This window comes from Ovis canadensis, chromosome 5 (assembly GCF_042477335.2).
Source record: "Ovis canadensis isolate MfBH-ARS-UI-01 breed Bighorn chromosome 5, ARS-UI_OviCan_v2, whole genome shotgun sequence".
NCBI lineage: Eukaryota > Metazoa > Chordata > Mammalia > Artiodactyla > Bovidae > Ovis > Ovis canadensis.
Genome location: NC_091249.1, coordinates 38,395,042 through 38,415,909, shown reverse-complemented (window position 1 = coordinate 38,415,909; position 20,868 = coordinate 38,395,042). Strand labels below are relative to the sequence as shown.

General features: G+C 39.7%; 1 protein-coding gene across 1 annotated transcript in view; it reads right to left on the bottom strand.

Annotated features, from left to right (window-relative positions):
* Positions 1 to 20,868, bottom strand: part of FBN2 (fibrillin 2) — a 230,978-nt gene that overhangs the window by 47,209 nt on the left and 162,901 nt on the right. The window contains exons 24-36 of the mRNA XM_069591633.1: positions 20,402 to 20,629; positions 19,755 to 19,880; positions 16,178 to 16,306; positions 15,306 to 15,431; positions 13,128 to 13,253; positions 12,557 to 12,679; positions 12,271 to 12,396; positions 11,826 to 11,951; positions 10,569 to 10,691; positions 7,990 to 8,112; positions 6,163 to 6,288; positions 1,082 to 1,204; positions 398 to 520 (exon numbers count right to left, since the gene is read on the bottom strand). Of these exons, the coding sequence (XP_069447734.1) occupies positions 398 to 520; positions 1,082 to 1,204; positions 6,163 to 6,288; positions 7,990 to 8,112; positions 10,569 to 10,691; positions 11,826 to 11,951; positions 12,271 to 12,396; positions 12,557 to 12,679; positions 13,128 to 13,253; positions 15,306 to 15,431; positions 16,178 to 16,306; positions 19,755 to 19,880; positions 20,402 to 20,629 (1,728 nt within the window). The remainder of the gene's footprint in view (positions 1 to 397; positions 521 to 1,081; positions 1,205 to 6,162; positions 6,289 to 7,989; positions 8,113 to 10,568; positions 10,692 to 11,825; positions 11,952 to 12,270; positions 12,397 to 12,556; positions 12,680 to 13,127; positions 13,254 to 15,305; positions 15,432 to 16,177; positions 16,307 to 19,754; positions 19,881 to 20,401; positions 20,630 to 20,868) is intronic.

Sequence of the window (20,868 nt, the reverse complement as noted above, 5' to 3'; positions counted from 1 at the left end):
TTCATTTTGTAAAACTGAGTCCACATTTCAAAGGCATCTGTCCTGGTCAATACATGGGACAGGTAGCCAGACAATTTGGGGACACTGCTTCAGCTCTGCCATTTGCAAGCTCTGAGACCTTAAAACAAGTGACTGCACCTCTAGGGCCATGGTTCCCAAGTCTGTGAGAGGAGCATGTGGGACTAGATGTCTCAAAAATTCCTGTTTCAAAATATGACCTGGAAGATTAGCAGAATAAAAGTGACCATGTATTTTGGCAATCTAGTTTACTTAAGGTAAAGGAGTACTACTTTAAGTTAACTGTAGCAAATGCCCATATTACAGTTCATTATCAAGAGAGTAGAGGTATTTAACTCTATGTGCTTCTATCTGTTGGTTTTATATTGCTTTTACTTACCAACACATCCCACACCGGTGGGGTTCAGCTGGAAATCGGGTGGACAGTTACACTCATAGCGACCGGGAGTGTTGACACACAAGCCGTTCACACAGTTTATTGGATCTGCACACTCATCAATATCTAGGAAAAACATTTAGAATGCCCACATCAACATCTTTACTTTCCTTGTGCATACTGCTGTTCCGAAGGATTTGGTGGAAATTCTGAACGTCAGTAGACTAAAACTCTTTAGGAGGGACTCAGTACAATGAAATCCTTGTATACACCTAGAGCAGTTTCCATATATCAATCAGACAGTATTCATGATGGTATCATTTAATATGTTTAATAAATAAATAAAGAAATAATATTGAAATGTTGCAATTCTGAAGGAAACCATGCTATCATTTCTTACTTGAATTAAACTTAAATATATGTATAACTGTACACATATGTGGACATCATAAATATATACAGAGATATTTTACTAATTTCATGTTGAATATTTAAAATTAAGCTGTTTACAATAAATCAATCTCACAGTTAGAAATAAATGTATCAGAATGTAATTTCCTTTTTCAAAAAAAAAATGCATGACCTGAAGCATAGCAGGCTAAGCAGAAATTTGGGGAACTTTTATGTCTAGCACAAAGCGTTCTTTTCAATTAATAAGAATACAATTCAGCCCTTAACTGGCCATACCTGTACAGTTCCCTCCTGTTCTGTCCAATTCATAACCATCATCACAGATACAATGAAACATTCCAGGCAAATTATTACATGTTCCAAAGACACAAATATTTTGGAAGGAGCATTCATCAATATCTGGAGATTAAAAAAAATAGTAATCTCTTGATTATAAAGATTTCAACTTACTGGATGACATTAATAAATTATTCCATCTCCTCAGATGTTTTTATGGAGCAAAAAATTTTCTTTTACTTTGACCAGGGATGTCATGTAAACAGCAACCAACTAACATTCAGATGGAGCAGAGACAAAAGGATATTATTTCATTTTATTGACAGTATTTTAACTGTCTTGGGTGGTAAATTACTTAAGAAAAAATGGGCCTGGGGCTTAAACATTTTTTTTTTAATTAAGTACAAACATGCGAAGGGAATAAGATTATAAAAAAATGAAAAATAAAAATAAATTCAAAGATTGCAATAATGAAAACTTCAGATGTTTTAGAAATACCTACAACATGTAAAATATATAACATTTTAAATACGAAATGTATCTTTTAAATTATTTAAGTTTAACTTATTTAAACTTTTTTATTCTGTAATCTGACCTGTTTTAATAAGGTCAGTTATAAAGAGGGAAAGAATTTTTTCCCCAGTAGTGTGTAATAAGATCATCATTGCCCCACATTCCTTCAATTTCATTAAAACATCTCTGTTGGCCTGAAGTCATAAATTTAGGTTATAAAGTCTTCCATGAAGCTTTAACTCAAAATAAATGAGAAGTTATTACTCCTCATTCATATGAAAATGAAGGCATATGTATGCCTGTCCAGCTGTAGAAATAATCTGTATTTTTACTCATAGGAAGAGGATGGACATTTTTGTACACAAATAACCTCATATTCTGAGAATGCAGACCAGGCATGCCATTTCAGGCGAGACTAGACAAGACATTCTAAAATGCTGTCTCAAGACAGTTGTATCTTAAGTATAAAAGGGTCTTTCATGATAGCTAAAATAAAGCATTTCAATTATCTTATATTTAAAGTATGATTCAAACTGTGTTTAGAAGTTCAACTGATATGCAAGTTGTCTTTACTTGTGTTGGGTCAATAAAGTTATTCTTTTTACATAAATGGGTAAAGACTCATTAAGTTAGTTTATAACTGAGTTGCATTAAGCTGTAAATGTAAATGTAATTGTATTATCAGCCCTATGTGTATGCATTTTACTTTTAAATGAATTGCATTACAAATAACTTCCATTGGAATGATGAAAAAGTGTGAAATAAGGTTTTTTAAAAGAATATGTCTTCTTTTTATAAAATTGATGCATATTCAGAAATTTGAACAATATAGAAAAGTATTGATAAGAAACAGAAAAGATAGGGAACAACACAGAAAATAAGACAGCAAAAACAAAAATCACTCAAAAATGCTTCTATCCAGACTTATCATAATTGGATGAACAATATTCCCAAAACTGGTATTTCTCAATGCATATTCAGAGAGAGTGAACCATTTTCAAGCATCAAATCAATTTTTCATTATGTCAGTAGCTTCTGAAATACTAACATAAAGAATTGATGAAAAATACTAAAACCTTGTCACCTTTGGGCTTTATGTTAAATTCAAATGATTTTAAGATAGTAAAATTTTAAGACAGTAGATTCTAATGATGATTAAAATTAGCATGAATATATATATGCTTCCAACTCATTTTTATTATTCGTATTATTTTCACTTTTTAAATGCTCATGCCATTTACCATAATCTCTAAAGAATTTAGTACTAATTCTTTAAAATCAATAATGTTTGTATTGTCACTTCTCCAATTACTGCTTCCCCCCTCCCCATTTATATTTCTTGATTGGTTGTTTCACTGCTGATAAGTTGTGTTGTTTTCTTCCACCAAGACAAGAAAGGAGAGCCCATACGTGCTTGCTTTCTGAATTATTTCACATGTCAGAATATGTCCATTGTCTATATGATTAACTAACTCTGAGGTATAATATTCTTGTCACATGTGTTCTTATAACTGGGAGGCCAGTATTCTAGTGTGTATTTGGTTGTCCTGTTCAAGGCTTGCCTTCTCTATCTGGAGTTTGAAGAATCTCTATGACTTAAGCCGACAAATACAATAAAGCTTACAATTTGTCTTATGATTTACCCCTTCCTGTATATTCAGTTCTTTCTTCTATTTTAGAAAAATGTTTAGTTGTTCAATATGTTTTTCCATTCAGCTTTTAGGAACTCTTCACTTCAGAAACACCCATTATACTTAAGCTTACGGCCTTTGTCTTTTCTTAATTTATTCCCCCTCTTTTTTCACTGTAATTTATCTCATTGGTAATTACATTTTCATCTCCTCTCTTCTTTGCTGTGTCTATTTAATAGTTCTCTTATTTTCCTCGATTGGCCCGTGTTTTTCCTTTGTTTCCCCTGATTCTGCAATGTCTTTTCTGTTCTTATAATTACTTTGAACTTGTGCAATCACATTTTTATTACGATTATCTATGGTACAACATACCTACATGGAATCTGCCCTTGTTCCTTGACTAATTTTCTTCTACTCTGAACTGATTATTTATGTTTTTTGTATGTTCTTCTTTTGTTGTTATTTCCATAGAAATAACAGCATAGTAGCTGTTGTTTCAGTTTACTTACACTTTACTTGGTCAGCTCTTTTGAGAGTTTTTATATACAGTTGGTGCTTGAACAACATAGGTTTGAACTGCATGTGTCTATTTAAACATGGCTTTTTTTTCACAGTAGTAAATATTGCAGCGTATGCAGTATACTATCTGCGGTTGGTTAAATATGTGGATCCATGAAAACAGAGGAACGGGGAACACCAAGGGCCGACTACAAGTTGTACACGATTGCCCACCGAGCTGAGGGTAGGCGTCACTAGCCCCCACATTATTCAAAGGTCAACTGTACTCCCATACAGTTTAGATGGAACTTCTTGACATCCTCCCTTCTGTTTTAATCTTGGGATTTCTTTGGAAGATAGCTTGGGGTATGGGTTTCACTAAAGCTTCTGCTCTGTGGCCCAGAGTTTCATAAGGTGGGGGAAGATGAGAAACATGGATGGGAAGACCTCTGCTGGGCTCTGCGTGCTCTTTGTTGATGAACCTGACCCCTGATCTCTCTTCAGACATCATAAGAAATGCTCTGTCTTTGGTTCACTCTACCTGATGGGAGTCCTAACCTGTCCCTGAGGAGGTTCCTGCAGGTTTTGTACACCTCCATTTTGGTGAAGAATACTGAGAAATGGCCAACTCTAACAAACTTTTAAACTCTATAGAAATTAGAGGTAGATGCTGAGTGGACAATGTTGATCGGAGGATTAATTCAGAGGGGCATTAATTTATAGTAAGATGGAAAAATGTCAAGAAACTAAAGTAGTAACTCAGGATAAACTGTCTAGACATGCCAGATCTCATAGAAAAAGAAACAACAAAACAAAGGAGAAACAGGCAGAACCACAGAATTATATTTTGCGGATCTCAAAAGCTGACATCTATCTAACTGGAGCAGAGGGTGAGCTATGTGTGTGCCACTCTCAGACGCCCTGGCAATTGGGATTTCTCTACATGGAAATGACATATTTTGGGAAAGCCAACACAGGAAGGAAGTACAGTAAATAGAAACTATTTAGTATCATCTTGGGGGAGGTTCTGGGAAAAGTTTTAGAAGGGCCTAGGCCACAGATAATGGAGTAGATCTATGAAGGGCAAATGTTGTCTTAAGTATAAAGGATTAATTTTGAAATTTTATGTTGGCAAAAGTCTCTGGATACGGCTAACTTGTTCCTTTTCCCACCAATTCTTGTCTAGCTGACGTGCATAATAAATCATGTAATTCCATGACCATACTGACTCACAGTTTCTACTAACTGGCTTCAATGCTTAGCAAGAAGCAGGACTAAGAAAAAAATAAAGTTCATTCTACAGCTGCTCTGTATAAAATGGTTTAGATTCTGCTCAACCTAGCAGGTCAAAGTAGAAGCACAAATGCTTTCAGTTTCTAGTATTTTCCTAGAGCCTACTACTCATTCTCTTGTTCTGATTCGATCCAAATTGGTAGATATTTATGGAAAATTCCATGATCTTTTACACACACTTTCTCTCTTCAGTGATACTTCTGGTGGTGGGGCAGAGTCAGGCTCTAGTTCAAGCTGCCCCAGACTGTATAATTTTCATTTGGTTGGTGAAGTGTGTGTGTGTGTGTGAGCTGGCATTTACTATTTCTGTTCATTTGACTAGATACTCACGTAGGGAAAGCCTATAATCTGGTTTCATTTAAAAATCTTTGCCTAGCAGCCAGCCTGAGTTATTTTTTTAAGGTTTTTTATGAATCACTAATTTTGTTAAAAACCTTATGGCATATGAATCATTTTCAGTCCTCTCCTTTCTTTATTTACATTTTAATGTACTCTTAAGAACACAGTGATGACCCAAACTCAATGCAATGTGAACTGAGTCTCTAATGTAAAAGAAAATTCAACTTCTTTTACTTGGAAAGATATCACACTAGTTACAAAGTCCCATTTCCAGGAAAGGGGGTGATGTCATAACTTATAGGAAGGAGACATGACTATTCAGCAAAAGGTACAGTTCTTGATGAGTCCCTGAAGAGGACCTCCAGTCCCAGACATGCAGATAGACGACTCAGGTAAGAAGGTAACGCCACAAATGAGCTACCTAGATTTTGACAAACACATTACATAGCAGTGATTGAGGTACATAATGTATCATATTTTAAAAGCTGAACAGTTTATCCACATGTCATCATTTAGTGATTAAAAACAAAAGAAAAAGTTAAAAAAAAAAAAAGAAATAGTTAAAAAAATTTGAATAAGCCAAAGTTCCAACTATTGGCTCTTGGCCAGGAAAACTTCATAAGAGATGAAAGCCGCCTTCATCATTATTCATTCGGCAAAATAATCCATGCTTAAACAAATGACTTTTATATGTGGAGCATGTGCTGTGTATTCTGCTTCCAGGTGGAGCCCGTGCCAGCCCTTTTTGTGGTTTCATTTGTTGCAGTTGATTCCACTTGGAAATGAGTTGGAATCCTGGTGACCCACCTTGGCAGGACCTGCTGTCTGAGGCTGGCGTGAAGCCCATCTCACACTCGCAGCGATATGCGCCTGGGACGTTGAGGCACTGTCCATTCTCACAGAGATTTATGTTTTCTGCACATTCATCAACATCTGTTGAAGGAGCAAATTACATCTCTATTAAGTTCCAAATCTCCTGACACATTTTTTTTTTTTTCTGTTCCATAACTAAACCAATCTCACTGGCCTGAGTTAGTGTTCATTAACATCAAACAATTATCCATACACACCTAAATAAAGGTATATCACTGGACAGTAAAGCTGTTTAATCTATAACATGCAATGCCATCAGGATAAACAGGAGGAATGAGGTATGAGATGTCTCTCCCATCTGTCTCTGTTCTCTTTAAGGCTAATTTGATGCATCAGTGTTATAGCAACATCATTTAGAGATAGCCAAGAACACTGGAATTAACCTTAAAATGGCATTAACTCATTTGAAAACATTAGAGTTAAAGTGAACAACTCTTTCTTTCATTAATTCAAGCATTTTTAAGTAAAGCGGGGACACTCTATGGGAATGAGGGAAGTTTCTTGCATGCCATTACAATCTCATTAAATTTTAATTACACAAAGAAGAATCTTATTCTTATTTTAATTACACCAATGAGCCTTATTCATAGATCTTAAAGACAATTTATTTGACTCTATCACATGGAAAAAGGGGTTAAGGGCAGAAACTAATGTTTATTGAGGGCCTAACACTTGCCAGGGAGTGCGCGAGTTGCCTGACATGCATGTTTTCATTTAGTTCACCAACCCTGTGAGGTTTAGGAGAGGAAGGACCCGAGGCTAAGAGTAGCCGACGGAGCCACGGGAGTCACAGTAAGCGAATGTGCGGCTGAGCCAGGGTCTGAGTCCAGCTGTGTCTGACTCCAAGGCCAGGCCCTTGCCTTCACACCACAGTGCACAGACATGCTGAGAAAGACGCAGCACCCAAGGTTTAAAAGTAAGAAAGCTTTACAACTGAATACACATGTTTTCTTAAAGAGGCATTAGAGAATTTTAAGTCTGAGTTCTTGACGTAATAATCATAACAAAAAATTATCTTTTAATTTGGGGTTAAATGTAAGTACATTAAACTGAGAAACACCTATCTTTCAAGCTGAAAAGTATTGTTCTTTATGTCCAGCAAGATGATTCTAGCCTTTTACATGAATCTAATGAGTGGATGTTTTATCCGCAAAGAATATAATATGAATTTAGTCACATTTACAGAGCTCTTATGATGCATGTTTCTGAGCTCTTTACTGATATCATTCCATTTAATCCTTTCAAAACCATATGATAAACTGAGATTTTTATAAACACAATAAATAACTGTGATTGGGTAGGTCACAGATTTTAAGAAGCTGAATAGTTTTCCCATATGTCGCTCATTCGGTGATATTAAAAAAAAGGGGGAAATAGTATTATTATCATGACTGTCACCATGTCCATTCCAAAATGGGGAAACTAAGGACACACAGGCTAAGTAACTTGCTTAAGGCTACACAGCCAGTAAGCAGCATAGGCAAGGTCTGAATCCAGGTGGTCTGAATCAGAACCTGCCATTGGCCATCGTGTTACTTAATGAATAAAAGGAAATGACAGTCATTAAGACCACATAATAGTAATAAAAGCTATTATTTGTAAAAATTTCCCAGTTTTTGTGTTTAATGTAAGCAAAAATACACATTCACCTACAAGTCAAGTGTAAAAACAGAGGTAGTAATTTCAACCTCCTTTAACCACAGTTTTCTTCCAATGACAAAAACATACACAGTGCTCTGTGAAAATCAGGACCTCACCCACCTGAGCAGGTAAATCCATCTCCAGTGAACCCTTCGGAGCAGGCACATCGGTAGGAGCCTGGGGTATTAACACACTGAGCATTTATGCTGCACTGGTGAGTTCCATTAGAACATTCGTCCAGATCTGCATGTCAAGAGAACACAGCAGTAAAGTTCAGAAATGAAGATGGAATATTTAAACACCCAGAAAGATTTTCATTTATCTTAATTTAAATGTAAAGTGGCCGAATGGAATATGTTTTAGTTCACTGGCAAAGTCAAAGTTCTAATTTTCTAAGATCTCCGATCTATGAGCCAAAACGTTCATGCTACAAACATGGGCCAAAATAATTAGTTCAAGTGTTTTTTGAGCTATCTAATCAACTAGGATTATGTTTAAAAGAAAACCAAGGCTAGATTTCCTTCTGATTTCTACTTAGGGTGAATTTTATCATTGGATACTTTATCACTAAAAATGTGGGTAATTTTCAAGATAATATTGAACTTCAGAGCAGGACAATTACCATCAAGTTTTCAAGTTCATTTTATAGATGAGGAAACCAAGATATAATTCTTGACCTCACAGAGCCCCTGGTTTAGTCACGAAGTTGTGTCCGACTTCTTTGTGACCCCATGGACTGTAGCCTGTCAGGCTCCTCTCTCCGTGGAATTTTCCTGGCAAGGATACTGGAGTGGGTTGCCCTTTCCTCCTCCAGGGGATCTTCCCAACCCAGGGATGGAATCCACCTTCCTTGGATCTCCTGAATTGGCAGGCGGATTCTTTACAGACTGAGCTGCCAGGGAAGCTCATGGAGCCCCTAGTCTAATGGAAAAGACACGTGCTAAACACAGAAAATTAAATTAAACACCGTTATACACGTACCATGAAGAAATATGAGGAAATAAGAATAGGAGTCTAACTTGGAATGCAGGAATTAGGAAGGTCCCACTGACAAATTATTTTTAGTTAACTTAGCACCTGAAGGATGAGCAAGAGTTGACCTGCTAAAGAAGAGTAGGGATGGGTCTTCCCTGCAGAGGGAACAGCTCATATAAAGACACTGAGAAGGAAAAGCGCTTGGTGTGACAATAATTAAAGGAGGTCAGAGTGATAAAGCACAATGTGGGAGACTCAGGATAATGAAAGGTGAAGCAGGAGAGACACAAGGGCTTCTAAACCATGTGAAGGAAGCTGTATTTTATCCTGAATTCAATGGGCTAAAATGACAATTATGAAGAAATCAGACCCATGGTTTAAAAAACTGGTCTGGCTGCTATGTGGAGAATGGATTGCAGGAGAACCAGAGGGGGAGGGAGCAAACTCATGAGGAGGTCTTTTAGCAACTAACAGAGAGGAGGCGGCTGGGGAGACTGAGCCCAGAACAGCTGCAACAAGGGCAGGGGGATGGAGCTGGAAAGAAACAGCCGGATCTGGTGCCTGGACGTGGTTAAACCCCTTGTATTGAAGGCAGGCTGTTTTCCAATAGTTGGCCAAAGTGACAGATGGACAAGAAGCACAAAAAAAGGAGGCTAGAAAAGGCTAGAAAAACAGTAAACAAATAACGGGAATGGGGATATGGCTGAAAAGTCATTGGATTAATGATAGAAAGATGTCCAGACTAGGGTAGGGAGCTAGTGGACTTAATGATGCCATGATGGAATGTTCCTTAGCAACGTTGTTTAGAAACTATGATGGTTCAAATTCTAGTCAGCTACAAACATTTGACAAGTATAAAACAACTGAGTGGATAAGAAAGTACATTCAGATAAACTGGTTTGTTTTTAATAAGAGATCTTAAAACCATCACCGAATCCTCGCCGCAGGCTTATCGGGTTTTAATGAGGAATTGTGGGGAGGCCAGTTTCACCTGCTTTGATTGGTATTTTGAATTGAGCTGGATAATTTTTATATGTTGGAACACACTTTATTGTTAAGGCATGTAAAACACTGAGCATACCAAGCAGCACTATGAATGATACCAAGAGTAAAATCCAGTTCCCTGCCTCACAGCTATAAAGGACTTCCTAGCCTCTGGTCAAGAACCGTAAAACCTGGAGAATGGCAACTGTCTTCCCATTCTCCTTCTAATCTGGCCTCTTGGAATCCAAAACATTTAGGTTTCCCTGGAAGAAGAATTCTATTTCCTATTAAGAAGCTTGCTATCAATCAGTTATTACAGACTTGGGTTATCTGGAAAAGGAAAAAAAAAAAACCAAAACCTTTACATCCCCTTCATTTATTTCACTGGGTTTTATATCTTATGATTACCCTAGGAAAAAACTGAAAAAATGTATGAGTCATTTTTCATCCTACAGCTGTTTGGATTTCTGGCTGCACATCAAATAACTTACTGAACAACAACACATTAAAATGCAGATGCCAAGGCATATTGTTGTAATTTGATCACTTATACCAAGGCTAAAGGGAACTCTTGGACAGGAATTATCTTGCAATGAAATACAGCCTTTGATTTTCCAAGAGAATAAATGAAAATAAGAGGCATGTTCCTATTCAAGTATGTGGGTTAACAACTGTGCAAAGAACAGCCTCTAGGAATTTTGTGTCTTAGCAAAGCTTATTTACATTTGCAAACTACTCACCAATACATTTGATGCCATTTCCAACCCAGCCTTCTCTGCAGCTACATTTGAAGCTTCCTGGGACGTTTAGACACGAGGCATGCATGTCACAGTTGTGGGCACCAATTTCACACTCATCCACATCTGAGAAACCGTAGTGAATATGAAGAAGATAAGAGACAACCTAAGTAATTCTACTTTCAAGATATGTCTGTGCAGGCAAAATTTGAAAGCAAACACAGAGAAAATGTTAACCTCATTAATTTTTAATATGTTTATAGACTCCAACAGAACCTGGAAGTGCGTGATCCAAGTCAAACAAGGCCTTCCCTGAAGGAAATCGCCAGCCACAGTATACAAAAATATTCCCTGGAAATGTTATCTGGAAAACGACCAGATGCTTATCAGTATATGTACATAGTGCCTTGTGTATGTTGTGTGTGTACACATATACACATATGAACATGCAGAGTTCTTGCCTTACTTGCTGTTTCCTGGAGGTGTAGGGCTTAAGGAAGGTCTGAGCTACAGTCTAAGTCACCTACCACTTGGCTTGAGCAAAACATCCCTACAAGAACCTTGAGCAGTGATGGACATCTGGCCCAAAGAACCAACCTTGGGACTTCAACCCCCCTCCCCTCTTTTAAAAGGCTGAAACTATTTAGTAGAGAGAGAGAATAAGAGAGAAAGTGGGTGGAATGAACCAAGAACAAAGGCAGAAAGAGTAAATTTGGGTAGGGAGAAAAGAAGGCAAAAGCTAATGGAAAGAGAGGAGAAAAGAAGAAAGAAAAAGATGAGGGAAAGAAAGGAAGAAAAAGAGTCTAAATGTAAAGTTGAGATTAATTTTCTAAGATCTCCGATCTACGATCGGAGTTAGTTTTAAAAGCACTGCGAAACCCAGCAACAGCTGAGATTCCCCCAGTCTTTTGGTGCTCCTTCTTTACGTATGTCTCCTCATGGGGCAGCAGGTTTATTAGGAAAGTGAACGCTGCCCGAAGAGCACATGAGAACCACGGGGGCCACAGTCTACACCCATCCTCCCACTCTGTGTCCACGCCCGTTCACAGTGAGGTCTGCAGCTCGGTGGCTCAGATCGTGCGCATCTACCACAGAGAAGAACTAAACACATCACACGTGCTCTGGGCCAGTTTCTCATCACATTACTGCTACAACCTGGTGTGGCGAAAGTGCAAGACATTCCAGGGAACAAACGATTTTGCAGGTTAGCCTCCGAAATGCAAGAAGCTGGAACACAGGGCACACGAGCTTGACCCCTACCTGTGCATCCTGTGGTCCCTTTCTTCACTGAATACCCCAGCTGACAGTGGCAGATGAAGGATCCCTTGGTGTTCTCACATTCGCCGAACATGCAGATGTTGGAATTTAAGTCACACTCATTCACGTCTAGAGAATTTTCAAAACCGTGGTTAATATTTATTCATTCTATAGATTAACTAGCTATTTTTAAAACTGAATAGAATAATATTGAGATATACAAAGAAAATTTCAAATAGAATGTCTAATATCTGCAGGACCCAGTACTGCAGATAAATATTCTGTCTTTAAGGCTTTTCTTTCAAACAATTCTTCTTTTCCACTTTTATACCTTCTAATACAATGGTCTGAATTTTAAAAATAACCAAAAAAGCCTCTTCTTCTTATGTGTATATATGTGTGTGTGCATACTGTACATAAATATTTACCCTGCTCGCATGATACCCACCAATGCACGTTTTCATGTCCATGGAAGCCATGAAGCCATCATAACACAGACAACGGTACTCTCCAGGAATGTTGGTACACTGCCCACCATCACAGATATCAGGATTATTTTCACATTCATCAATATCTGATGACACAAAATCAACATTAAATGAAAACAAGAACGGCTTTTATTAAGCTCACATATCCTTTTTTCCATCCAGTTCCACTCAAAATATCTGGAGCCAGATTTGTAAATTAACCAGACACACACATGCACACAAAGTCTGTGTATTTTCCTTCCGTACCTGCACAAGACCTCCCATCTGGCATCAGGGCATACCCTTCACTGCAGCTACATTCGTAGCTTCCTTCCGCATTAGTGCACTGCGTGTCACAGCCTCCATTCATTATCATGCACTCATCAATATCTGTGAAAACATTACCACCGCGTTACTTGTCAGAGCTACTCCCCCCCTTTTTTTTCAAAGAGAGTTTTTCTTTTTAAACAGATAAAGCTTAAATAGTTTTGGATTTTTCTCCCCACCATTCATGCCGATTTATCACTGTACCATTAGTTTTTCTTAGTTCATTTCCTTTTAGACAGTGTTTCATTTGACATTTATTTAGCTCTAGTAACCTATGATTAAATAACTCAGAAACACAATATAAAATGAAATACATATAGACAGAGATATAGGACGTTTTCTAGGCTAAAAGCAGAAGTTCCAAACCATGGCATCTTAGAGATCTGCCCCCATACTTAAGATTCACTTTTAGGACGGAGGACCCCCATTGGCGTCATTATATATTCAGTACCAGAAGCATTCCTAGGCTGACTTGAGAAATACAAGCTCCAGATCCACTTGGCATCCTTACCTGTACAGCCCTGCCGATCTGGCGTGGCCTGGTACCCAGGATTGCAGGAGCACTGATAAGTTCCAATCATGTTTACACATTTCCCATTTCTACACAAATTGTCACTCAGAGAGCATTCATTAATATCTATAAAAAGATACACAGAATTAACATTTATGAAATCACAATGTCATTTTAAACTATCAAGAATATGCTGCATTGGAGCAATGGGCTTTATCATTATCCAAAGGGTTTTATTTACCAATACTTCAAGGGGAAGAGAGATGATTTCCTGGGGAAATTCAAAGCAAATGCTGCAATCTATATTTCTCTTGTAGTTTTATCTACAACAGCGCCGTCCGGTGGAAGTTTCTATGTTAATGGAACTGTTTCACATCCATGCTGCCCCATGTGTAGCTGTTACTGAGTGCTTGAAACGTGGAGAGTAGGACTAAGGAACTGAATTTTTAATGTTATTTAATTTTAATCAAATTTAAATATCCACATGAGGCTAGACTCCATCCACTTAGCATATGCCAGAAATAAAGCTGGATGATACTTAATACATGAATTTGCATGCTCAGCTGGTCCTAACAGGATGGTCACTTGTCTAAATAACATGATGGTTCTGGAGGGAAGACGGCTGGTTCCACAAAACAGACAGGCTGGAAACAGGGCCCTCATTTTTCAAGTTTTCATGGCATTGTGTTCAGTGAGCCTGGACAGGTGGCTTACAGATTATATTGACTGCTTTTAAATAAGCTAACTATCATAAGGTGGGCAGGTATCTTTAAAAAAACCTGAAAAGATCTGTGGAAGAAGCTAGTACTACTAATGCAAAAATAGAAGAACAAGAGAATGGTAGAGAGACACTCCTTAAACAAGTTACTTGTCAAACACGATCCAGGAAAAAAATCAGACATAACAAGAAATTCACTTTGAATTCTCAAGATCACGAGGATGATGTGATAGATTTATGTTCATAGTCATGAAATATTTTACTGAACATGCAAAAATACGTATCTTATAATGTACATTATAACATTGAGGGAAACTTTTTCAGCTATAAAATCCAGTCATAAAAAATATGAAAATTAATTAGCAAAAGAAACAGATCTGAGTCACTAGTATCACAAATATGAATAAATATTCTGTAATTATCTGTGTGAAATACCTTTTTGTACTATTATTAATGTGGAATTTAAAATATTTTAAACCTTTAAATTCACCTTTTTATAATAACTTTGCAAAATGAAGCAGACTCATAGATACAGAGAACACACTAGTGGTTAGCAGTAGGGAGAAGAAAGAGGGGAGGGGCAAAATAGGGATGGGGTAAAAAAAAAAAAGAGTTATGGGATTATATGAAAGCACATATGCAAAACTTTTAAAAATTGTAAAGCTCTATAAAATTTAAAGACTCTTTCCTTCAGTAAAAAACATTAAAAGTTTAAAAGTAAATAAAATGTCTGGTGTATGATTTAAGATTCACCTAATCATTAGCTCAGTGATATAAATATGGGTTATAAACAGACACGTGTAGACCGGGATGTGTTCAAATGCTTTTATTTGGGAGTGTGGGATCTGTTTTATTTTAAACTGTTTTATTTGCTTACACCTTTGAGAAAGATTTCCTGTAAAGAAAATGTTTCCTGGCTAAAGTTTTAAAGCCTGTGGAATGCTTCAGGACCAGCGGGGGGGGGGGGGGGGGGGGTCTTCTCTTATCGCACCTGGTTCCCTGCTGAGCTCAGGGCCAGGAAAGCCTCAGGGCTTCTGTGAGGAGCAGGCCGGAGGGAGCGCATGTGCTCACACCCAGGTGAGCAGATCCTGTGATCGCAGACACAGGGCATAGGGTGGATTCTGGGCACAGGTGTGCTCATAGGCGAACTGTCAGGGAGCAGCCCTTCCAACAGAAGCTGCTGTCCCACCCCAGGTGACCCAGAGGAGGGAACTCCAAGGCCTGACACAGGGCAGGTCCCTTCCAGAATGCTTGTAACAAAAAAGAGGGGAGCAGGGGTAATGCCATTCATCTGAGTGTATCACCAAAGCATTCTCTAAAGACACACAGCCTGATCCCAGATGTGTGGACTCTGAACTCCCAAATTATAATCAGCTAGATTTTCACTAGAAAAACCTCTGATCTTTATGATCTTTCCAGGTTGAACTGGGAGGGTTTATGTGCTGAGGAGACAAACGTACCCACACAGTCCTCACGTGATGGCGACAGCTCGTGTCCCAGTGGGCAGTCACACTGAAAGCTGCCCTCAGTGTTCACACAGGTGCCACCCCTACAAAGGAGAGGGTTACGTTCACATTCGTCAATGTCTGAAAGGTAAAAACGTGAGAGCCATTAAAGAACTCTGAGGAAAAGCTGTTCAGGACACAGACTGGGAGAAAGGTTCATTATCTGAGTCATGGTGATTCAAATGGAGGAGCTGGGTTAACACAAGATGGGATCAGGTTCTCCTCACTTTCTCTATGATTAGCAGATTTAAGTATCACGTTCTCCTTTGAAAGACAGTGAGCTCTCAAGGCACTTACTTGCATGAAATGACCAGCCTCACAAGAGGTAAAAATAAACAGTGCCTGCTTTCCATCAGTCTAAACTCCAGACATCATATGTCTCTATCTCTCATCAAGGTGATAGAAAAATCTTAGACTGATCACTTTGTATATCCCATGAGGTGAGTCCTAAAAGTTGCTAAACATGAAACAGTGGGCTAAAAGGTGGGCAATGCCAAGAGCTTGTGTAATGTCAGGAAAAGAACATGGGATTCTCATAACAATAAATAAATTTTTAGGGTCAACACCAACGCCATACATTTTAAGTGAACCCCTGCTCAGTAGTTACTCTGTGGTGATTTCAGATTCTATAAATAAACAGAACTCAGTCTCAATATCTCACTGCCATTAAGGCGCCAAGAGGCTGGGGCTCCCTAAGAGTTAGAGAGGAGCAGATTTCCTGTCTGACATTTAGCTCCTTGCCAAGCACACTGTTAACAGCTCTGAGACAAGCCAAAGTCGCGCTAACGAGTCTGTGCTAGACCTGTTTCCAAACCAGAGCGGCTTACCCATGCAGTTCTTCATCATCATGAACCCACTCTCGTAGCCTTCGAAGCACTCGCACTCAAAGCTGCCCGGCGTGTTGACACAGATGCCGCTCCCACAGAGGTCAGGAGAAATCCTGCACTCGTCAATGTCTAATCCACAGGGTTTAAAAGAAATTCAAAAAAACCAGAGTGAGATAAAGAGGTGTTAAGAACAGAGAGATTTGGCCTTCTAAGGAGGAGGATGTGTTTTCAGGAGATCCCCTAGATGGGGACAGGGCTGCAGGCACATTCCTTTCCCCAACTGCCAAAACTGTCGCAGCCAACGGGCAGGTGCTGTCTTTTTGCCTTTAAGAACTCTGAAATTGTGGATTTCTCTTTATGGTTTAGAAATGGTAACAGAAGGATGAAACAAGCAACTGTGGTATGAGAGGACCAAGGCAGGTGGCAAACGAGGAAGCAGTCTCCACACAGATGGAGTCCCATGCACAACCCAAAGGCCACGCTAGTTCTGAGGCACTAGCCGTGTCCACCCCTGCTGGGGGCCTGTGGGGGCTGCTGCCTCGGAGCAGGGGTGGCTGGGCTGGCCCCAGGGACAGCTTCAGAGGTGGATGTAACTACTGAACCCTGAGCCAGAGAACACACATTTATGGCAGGGTCACGGAACATGCTCCAATTGCGCTTTTGTGTAATATTCAGATGGAAGAGCCTACTGATCTGATTTTTAACATTGAAAACAAAGGACAATGATGGGCTTTTGTGTTTGTCATTTTTTATACAGTATGGTGAATAAGAATCTTTAATAGTAGCACATGTGTTCTCAAAAACAGGATTCTGTGAGAAATCTCCCATTCCTAAAATCAAGATTTTCAACAGAGCAGTCATATCTACAAAATATGATTAAGAAAATATGACTTGTTTAACCACTTTTGTCACAGTGGGGGGAAAATGTTATTGTCAGCATATGTTTATTTTGGTGAATTTTAAGTTTTAAGTTTTTCTCTCACAGGATTTATAAATAGCTTATTTGCACATGTTTCCTTGGGCAGAGGGTGGTCTCAGTCCCAGCTTTCTCCCGGCTTTCGGTTTTTCCTCTATTGATTTTCCCAATTGCAGGACATATATACTGAAAATCCAGGTACTTTCTTTTGAACAAAAGTCTTAACAAAATCAGCTGATTCAATTAAGCAGGTAAACAATGTGCACGCTAATAACCTTATTTTTTTTATCTATGAGAACCATATGAAAACACAGAACAAGTTCAATGGCAGAGGAGGGACAAATTCTGGCTGCTGTGATGTGGTAGGAGCTGCATGGTACAGATTTTGAACTCTGGAACCAGAGAGCTGGACACAAACCCCACTATTGTCATTTTCTGAGTGTAGGGTCTTGGGAAAATCATTTAATTTCTCTGTGCCTTTGTTTGTTTATCTGTAAAATGGGGCATGTATTAGAACCTATCTCATAGGAGTAAGTGAATCGACATTTCTTTGTCTTATAGAGAGTGCTATACATATAATAAGCTATTCTCTGTTAATAATTAGTATTCTGAAGGAGATGACTTTTGAATTGATCCTGGAAGGTTTGCACAGAAATTCTAACTTTAAAAGTGTAGAACAAATAGAAAGTCAAGAGATAAGATGCCTAGGTAAAGAAAATTAATGCACTTCAGAGAACAGTGAGTTACAGAGAGGCTGATGATGAATCCAAGCATAGGCAAGACAGGTATGATGACTATGGTGACAACGTGGGGAGCAGTAGACGGGCCTTTTGTGCTATGAAGAAGGGCAGCCACCCATGTCCTGCTGTCCTTTCACACTATAGCTCACAGCCACCACAGTGCTGTTAATAAATTTCTCTCTTGAACAATTTAAACAAGGCAGGTTTCAGAGTCATTAAATGATGTGGCTGACTTCTCGCCAAAAACAGAGCAGTCAGAACTGAAGAAGCTTCTTTATCCAGGTCTAGGGTGGTCTGAGTCAATGGAAGTTGCTCTGTGGGAAGTTACACAAACTAAGCCCTGCTTTTTAGCATGAAAAACCTGATGGGTGTAAAATTGAAGGATCTGACTGGGGGAGGTTTTGGGGTCGGGGGTGAAAGATGCTGGAGGAATCTGCAATGTAGGAGAGACTGTGATATGCTGCCCAGATCTTGCTTTAGGAAGGAAGTATTCACATGTCCTTGCCCTCCACTTGTGGGACTGTGGCTGCCAGAAAGTCCCAAGGTGGGGGCTACCTTCAGGAGAAACCTCAGCTCCCCACAATCACAGCCTCCTCTGGGTGGATGTACCCAAATATTCATCATGCAGCTACGTCAACACTAAGGCCCTATGCCCTAATTCAAGACAATTCTGATGTGCCTTCCAGAAAGATCCAGAGCTTCACCATTGAGGGTGCTGAGGACCACAATGGGACTGCATCACAACCTAACTTTTCCTTTAGACCCCTTCTGCTTCCTTTCCCTTCCTCCCCAAGTCATTGACTCCAAAATCAATTCCTAATAAGATTCTCTGCTCAGAGTCTGTGTCCTGAAGAGCTGAACCTGCAACAGGAATAGTATAGAAGAAATACTTGAAACGAAACAGTCATTTTGATGGGAGAATATACAAAACCTTGTCACTTGTCTGTTGGGAGAGGAAGGGGTCAAAATTAAGTCTTAGGTTTCAAACCCAAGTGAAAAGATAATATTAATCCATGTAAAGAAGACCCTAGACAGAGAAAGCAGGGTGGGACAAGAGGAGATGAAAAAGCAAACTGTCTAGATGAAAGTCAGAAATTTGAGAGTGGAACTCGGGAGGAACAGAGGGCTAGAAACAGCCCCTTGGAGTCAGCTCGACAGAGGCCATCTAAAAAGTCATGGTGGCAAACGCAATTCTGAGAGGCAGGATGTGGAGAGACCAGAGGACTCTGGAAAATGCCAAAGGCAAGAAGAATCTGTGAAGATTAGAAAAGGAACATCAGAGTCATGACAGGACAATGGAAAGAGGGAAACAGCATGAAAAGAAAGAGAGATGAAAACCACAGAGAAGGTTTGACCAGAGATCAAGGAGAATAGGCACCAAGAGAAATAACTTTTGAACTTAGCAAAGGTGTTTTGCAAGAGGTTATACACACACACACACACACACACACACACACACACACACACACACACACACTCAAGAAATTCTGATGTGCCTTCCAGATTCAGAGTGGTGAGGGGTACTGAGGACCACACTGGGACTGTGTGACATTGTGTGTGTGTGTGTGTGTGTGTGTGTGTGTGTGTGTGTGTGTGTATACATATATATATACGCGGCAGAAGGGAGAACAGCATTCAAAAGTGCACAAGGCTACAATGGGAAAGGAGAGGGTGGGATGAATTCAGAGAGTAGCATTAACATATACACCCTATCATGCGTAGAATAAAGCTAGTGGGAAGCTGCTGCATGGCACAGGGAGCTCAGCTCCGCGCTCTGTGATGAACTAGAGAGGTGGGATGGGGCGGTGGGTGGGAGGGAGGCTTCAGAGGGAGGGGACGTATGTATACATAGAGCAGTACTTTCAAAACAGCAGAAGAGAGAGAGCCAGGTTTGCCTAACACAACAGAAGAACAGTCTTACCTGTGCAGTTCCTTTCCTCCATGTCCAGGGCAAAGCCACTATTGCAACGGCACTTGAAGCTCCCGATCGTATTCCTGCACTTTCCATAGGTGCACATCCCGGGAAATGCTTTGCACTCATTGATATCTACAAGCAGAACAGAGTCGGAATGTAGAGCTGGTCGAAACAAAAGAGGAGGTCCACCGTTTTACGTGAAGAACCTACCTTGATGGAAATTCATGTACTCAAGTGAGAATGGGGGGTGGTGTTAAAGTTGTAAGTGATTACACTGATGCCACACAGAAAGTTTCAGTTGCGAAAGAGTCTGTATTTGTAATGAAGTGTTCTGATCCCTTCTGACCGTTTGTTTTGTAAATTTAGGGGGCACAGAGAACTTTTTGCAACATCAGGGCTGCATCTCATCAGGCTATGCTGAGAAAAGCAGTGGTACAGTAGAAGGATGTAAGAAAAGTGTTATCAGCTGTCCCAGTGTCTTCTCTGCAGTACCCTCTTGTATAGGGGATTTATGCTCCTGGGCCATAGGCTGGTTGTATGTTTTAACAAAGAAAATAAAGTGGGGGAACCAAACGTTTAGAGCAAAATCAAGCCTCAGAGAACATGGAAGGTGAGCTTTAGTGGGGAGGGACCCATGCGCTGCTGACAGTTACCTTTGTAAAACGGCCTCCCGGTAAGGACATCCCCTCTGTTAGCAAAGCCAGGCCCCCGGGGGCACAGGGTCTCATACTCTTTGCTGCCAAGTTTGGGGCACTCCTCACACTCGGTGCCCCAAGCTGCTCCGACCGCACAGCAGCAGGCATCCATGCGGAACTTCCCAGGTACAGGATGGATGCATTCGTCCTCATCCCACTTCAAGTAACACTGCTCCATGCGGATATCTACAGGGAGGGGGAACCACAGACTGAGGTCAAGCTGTCAGAGTCACTGAACATTCACATACCGATCACCTGCTTAGTCCCTCCCTGGCAGGACTGGTATCAGTTCTATCAGAGTAGTTTGTCTCTTTTGTTTGCAGAACATTTCCCATTTGCCTATGCAAGTCTCTTCTTGAAACTATCGCACATCCACAGCCACATTGAATTACTGTAGCAAAATTGAAGTAGTGACAAAATGTATT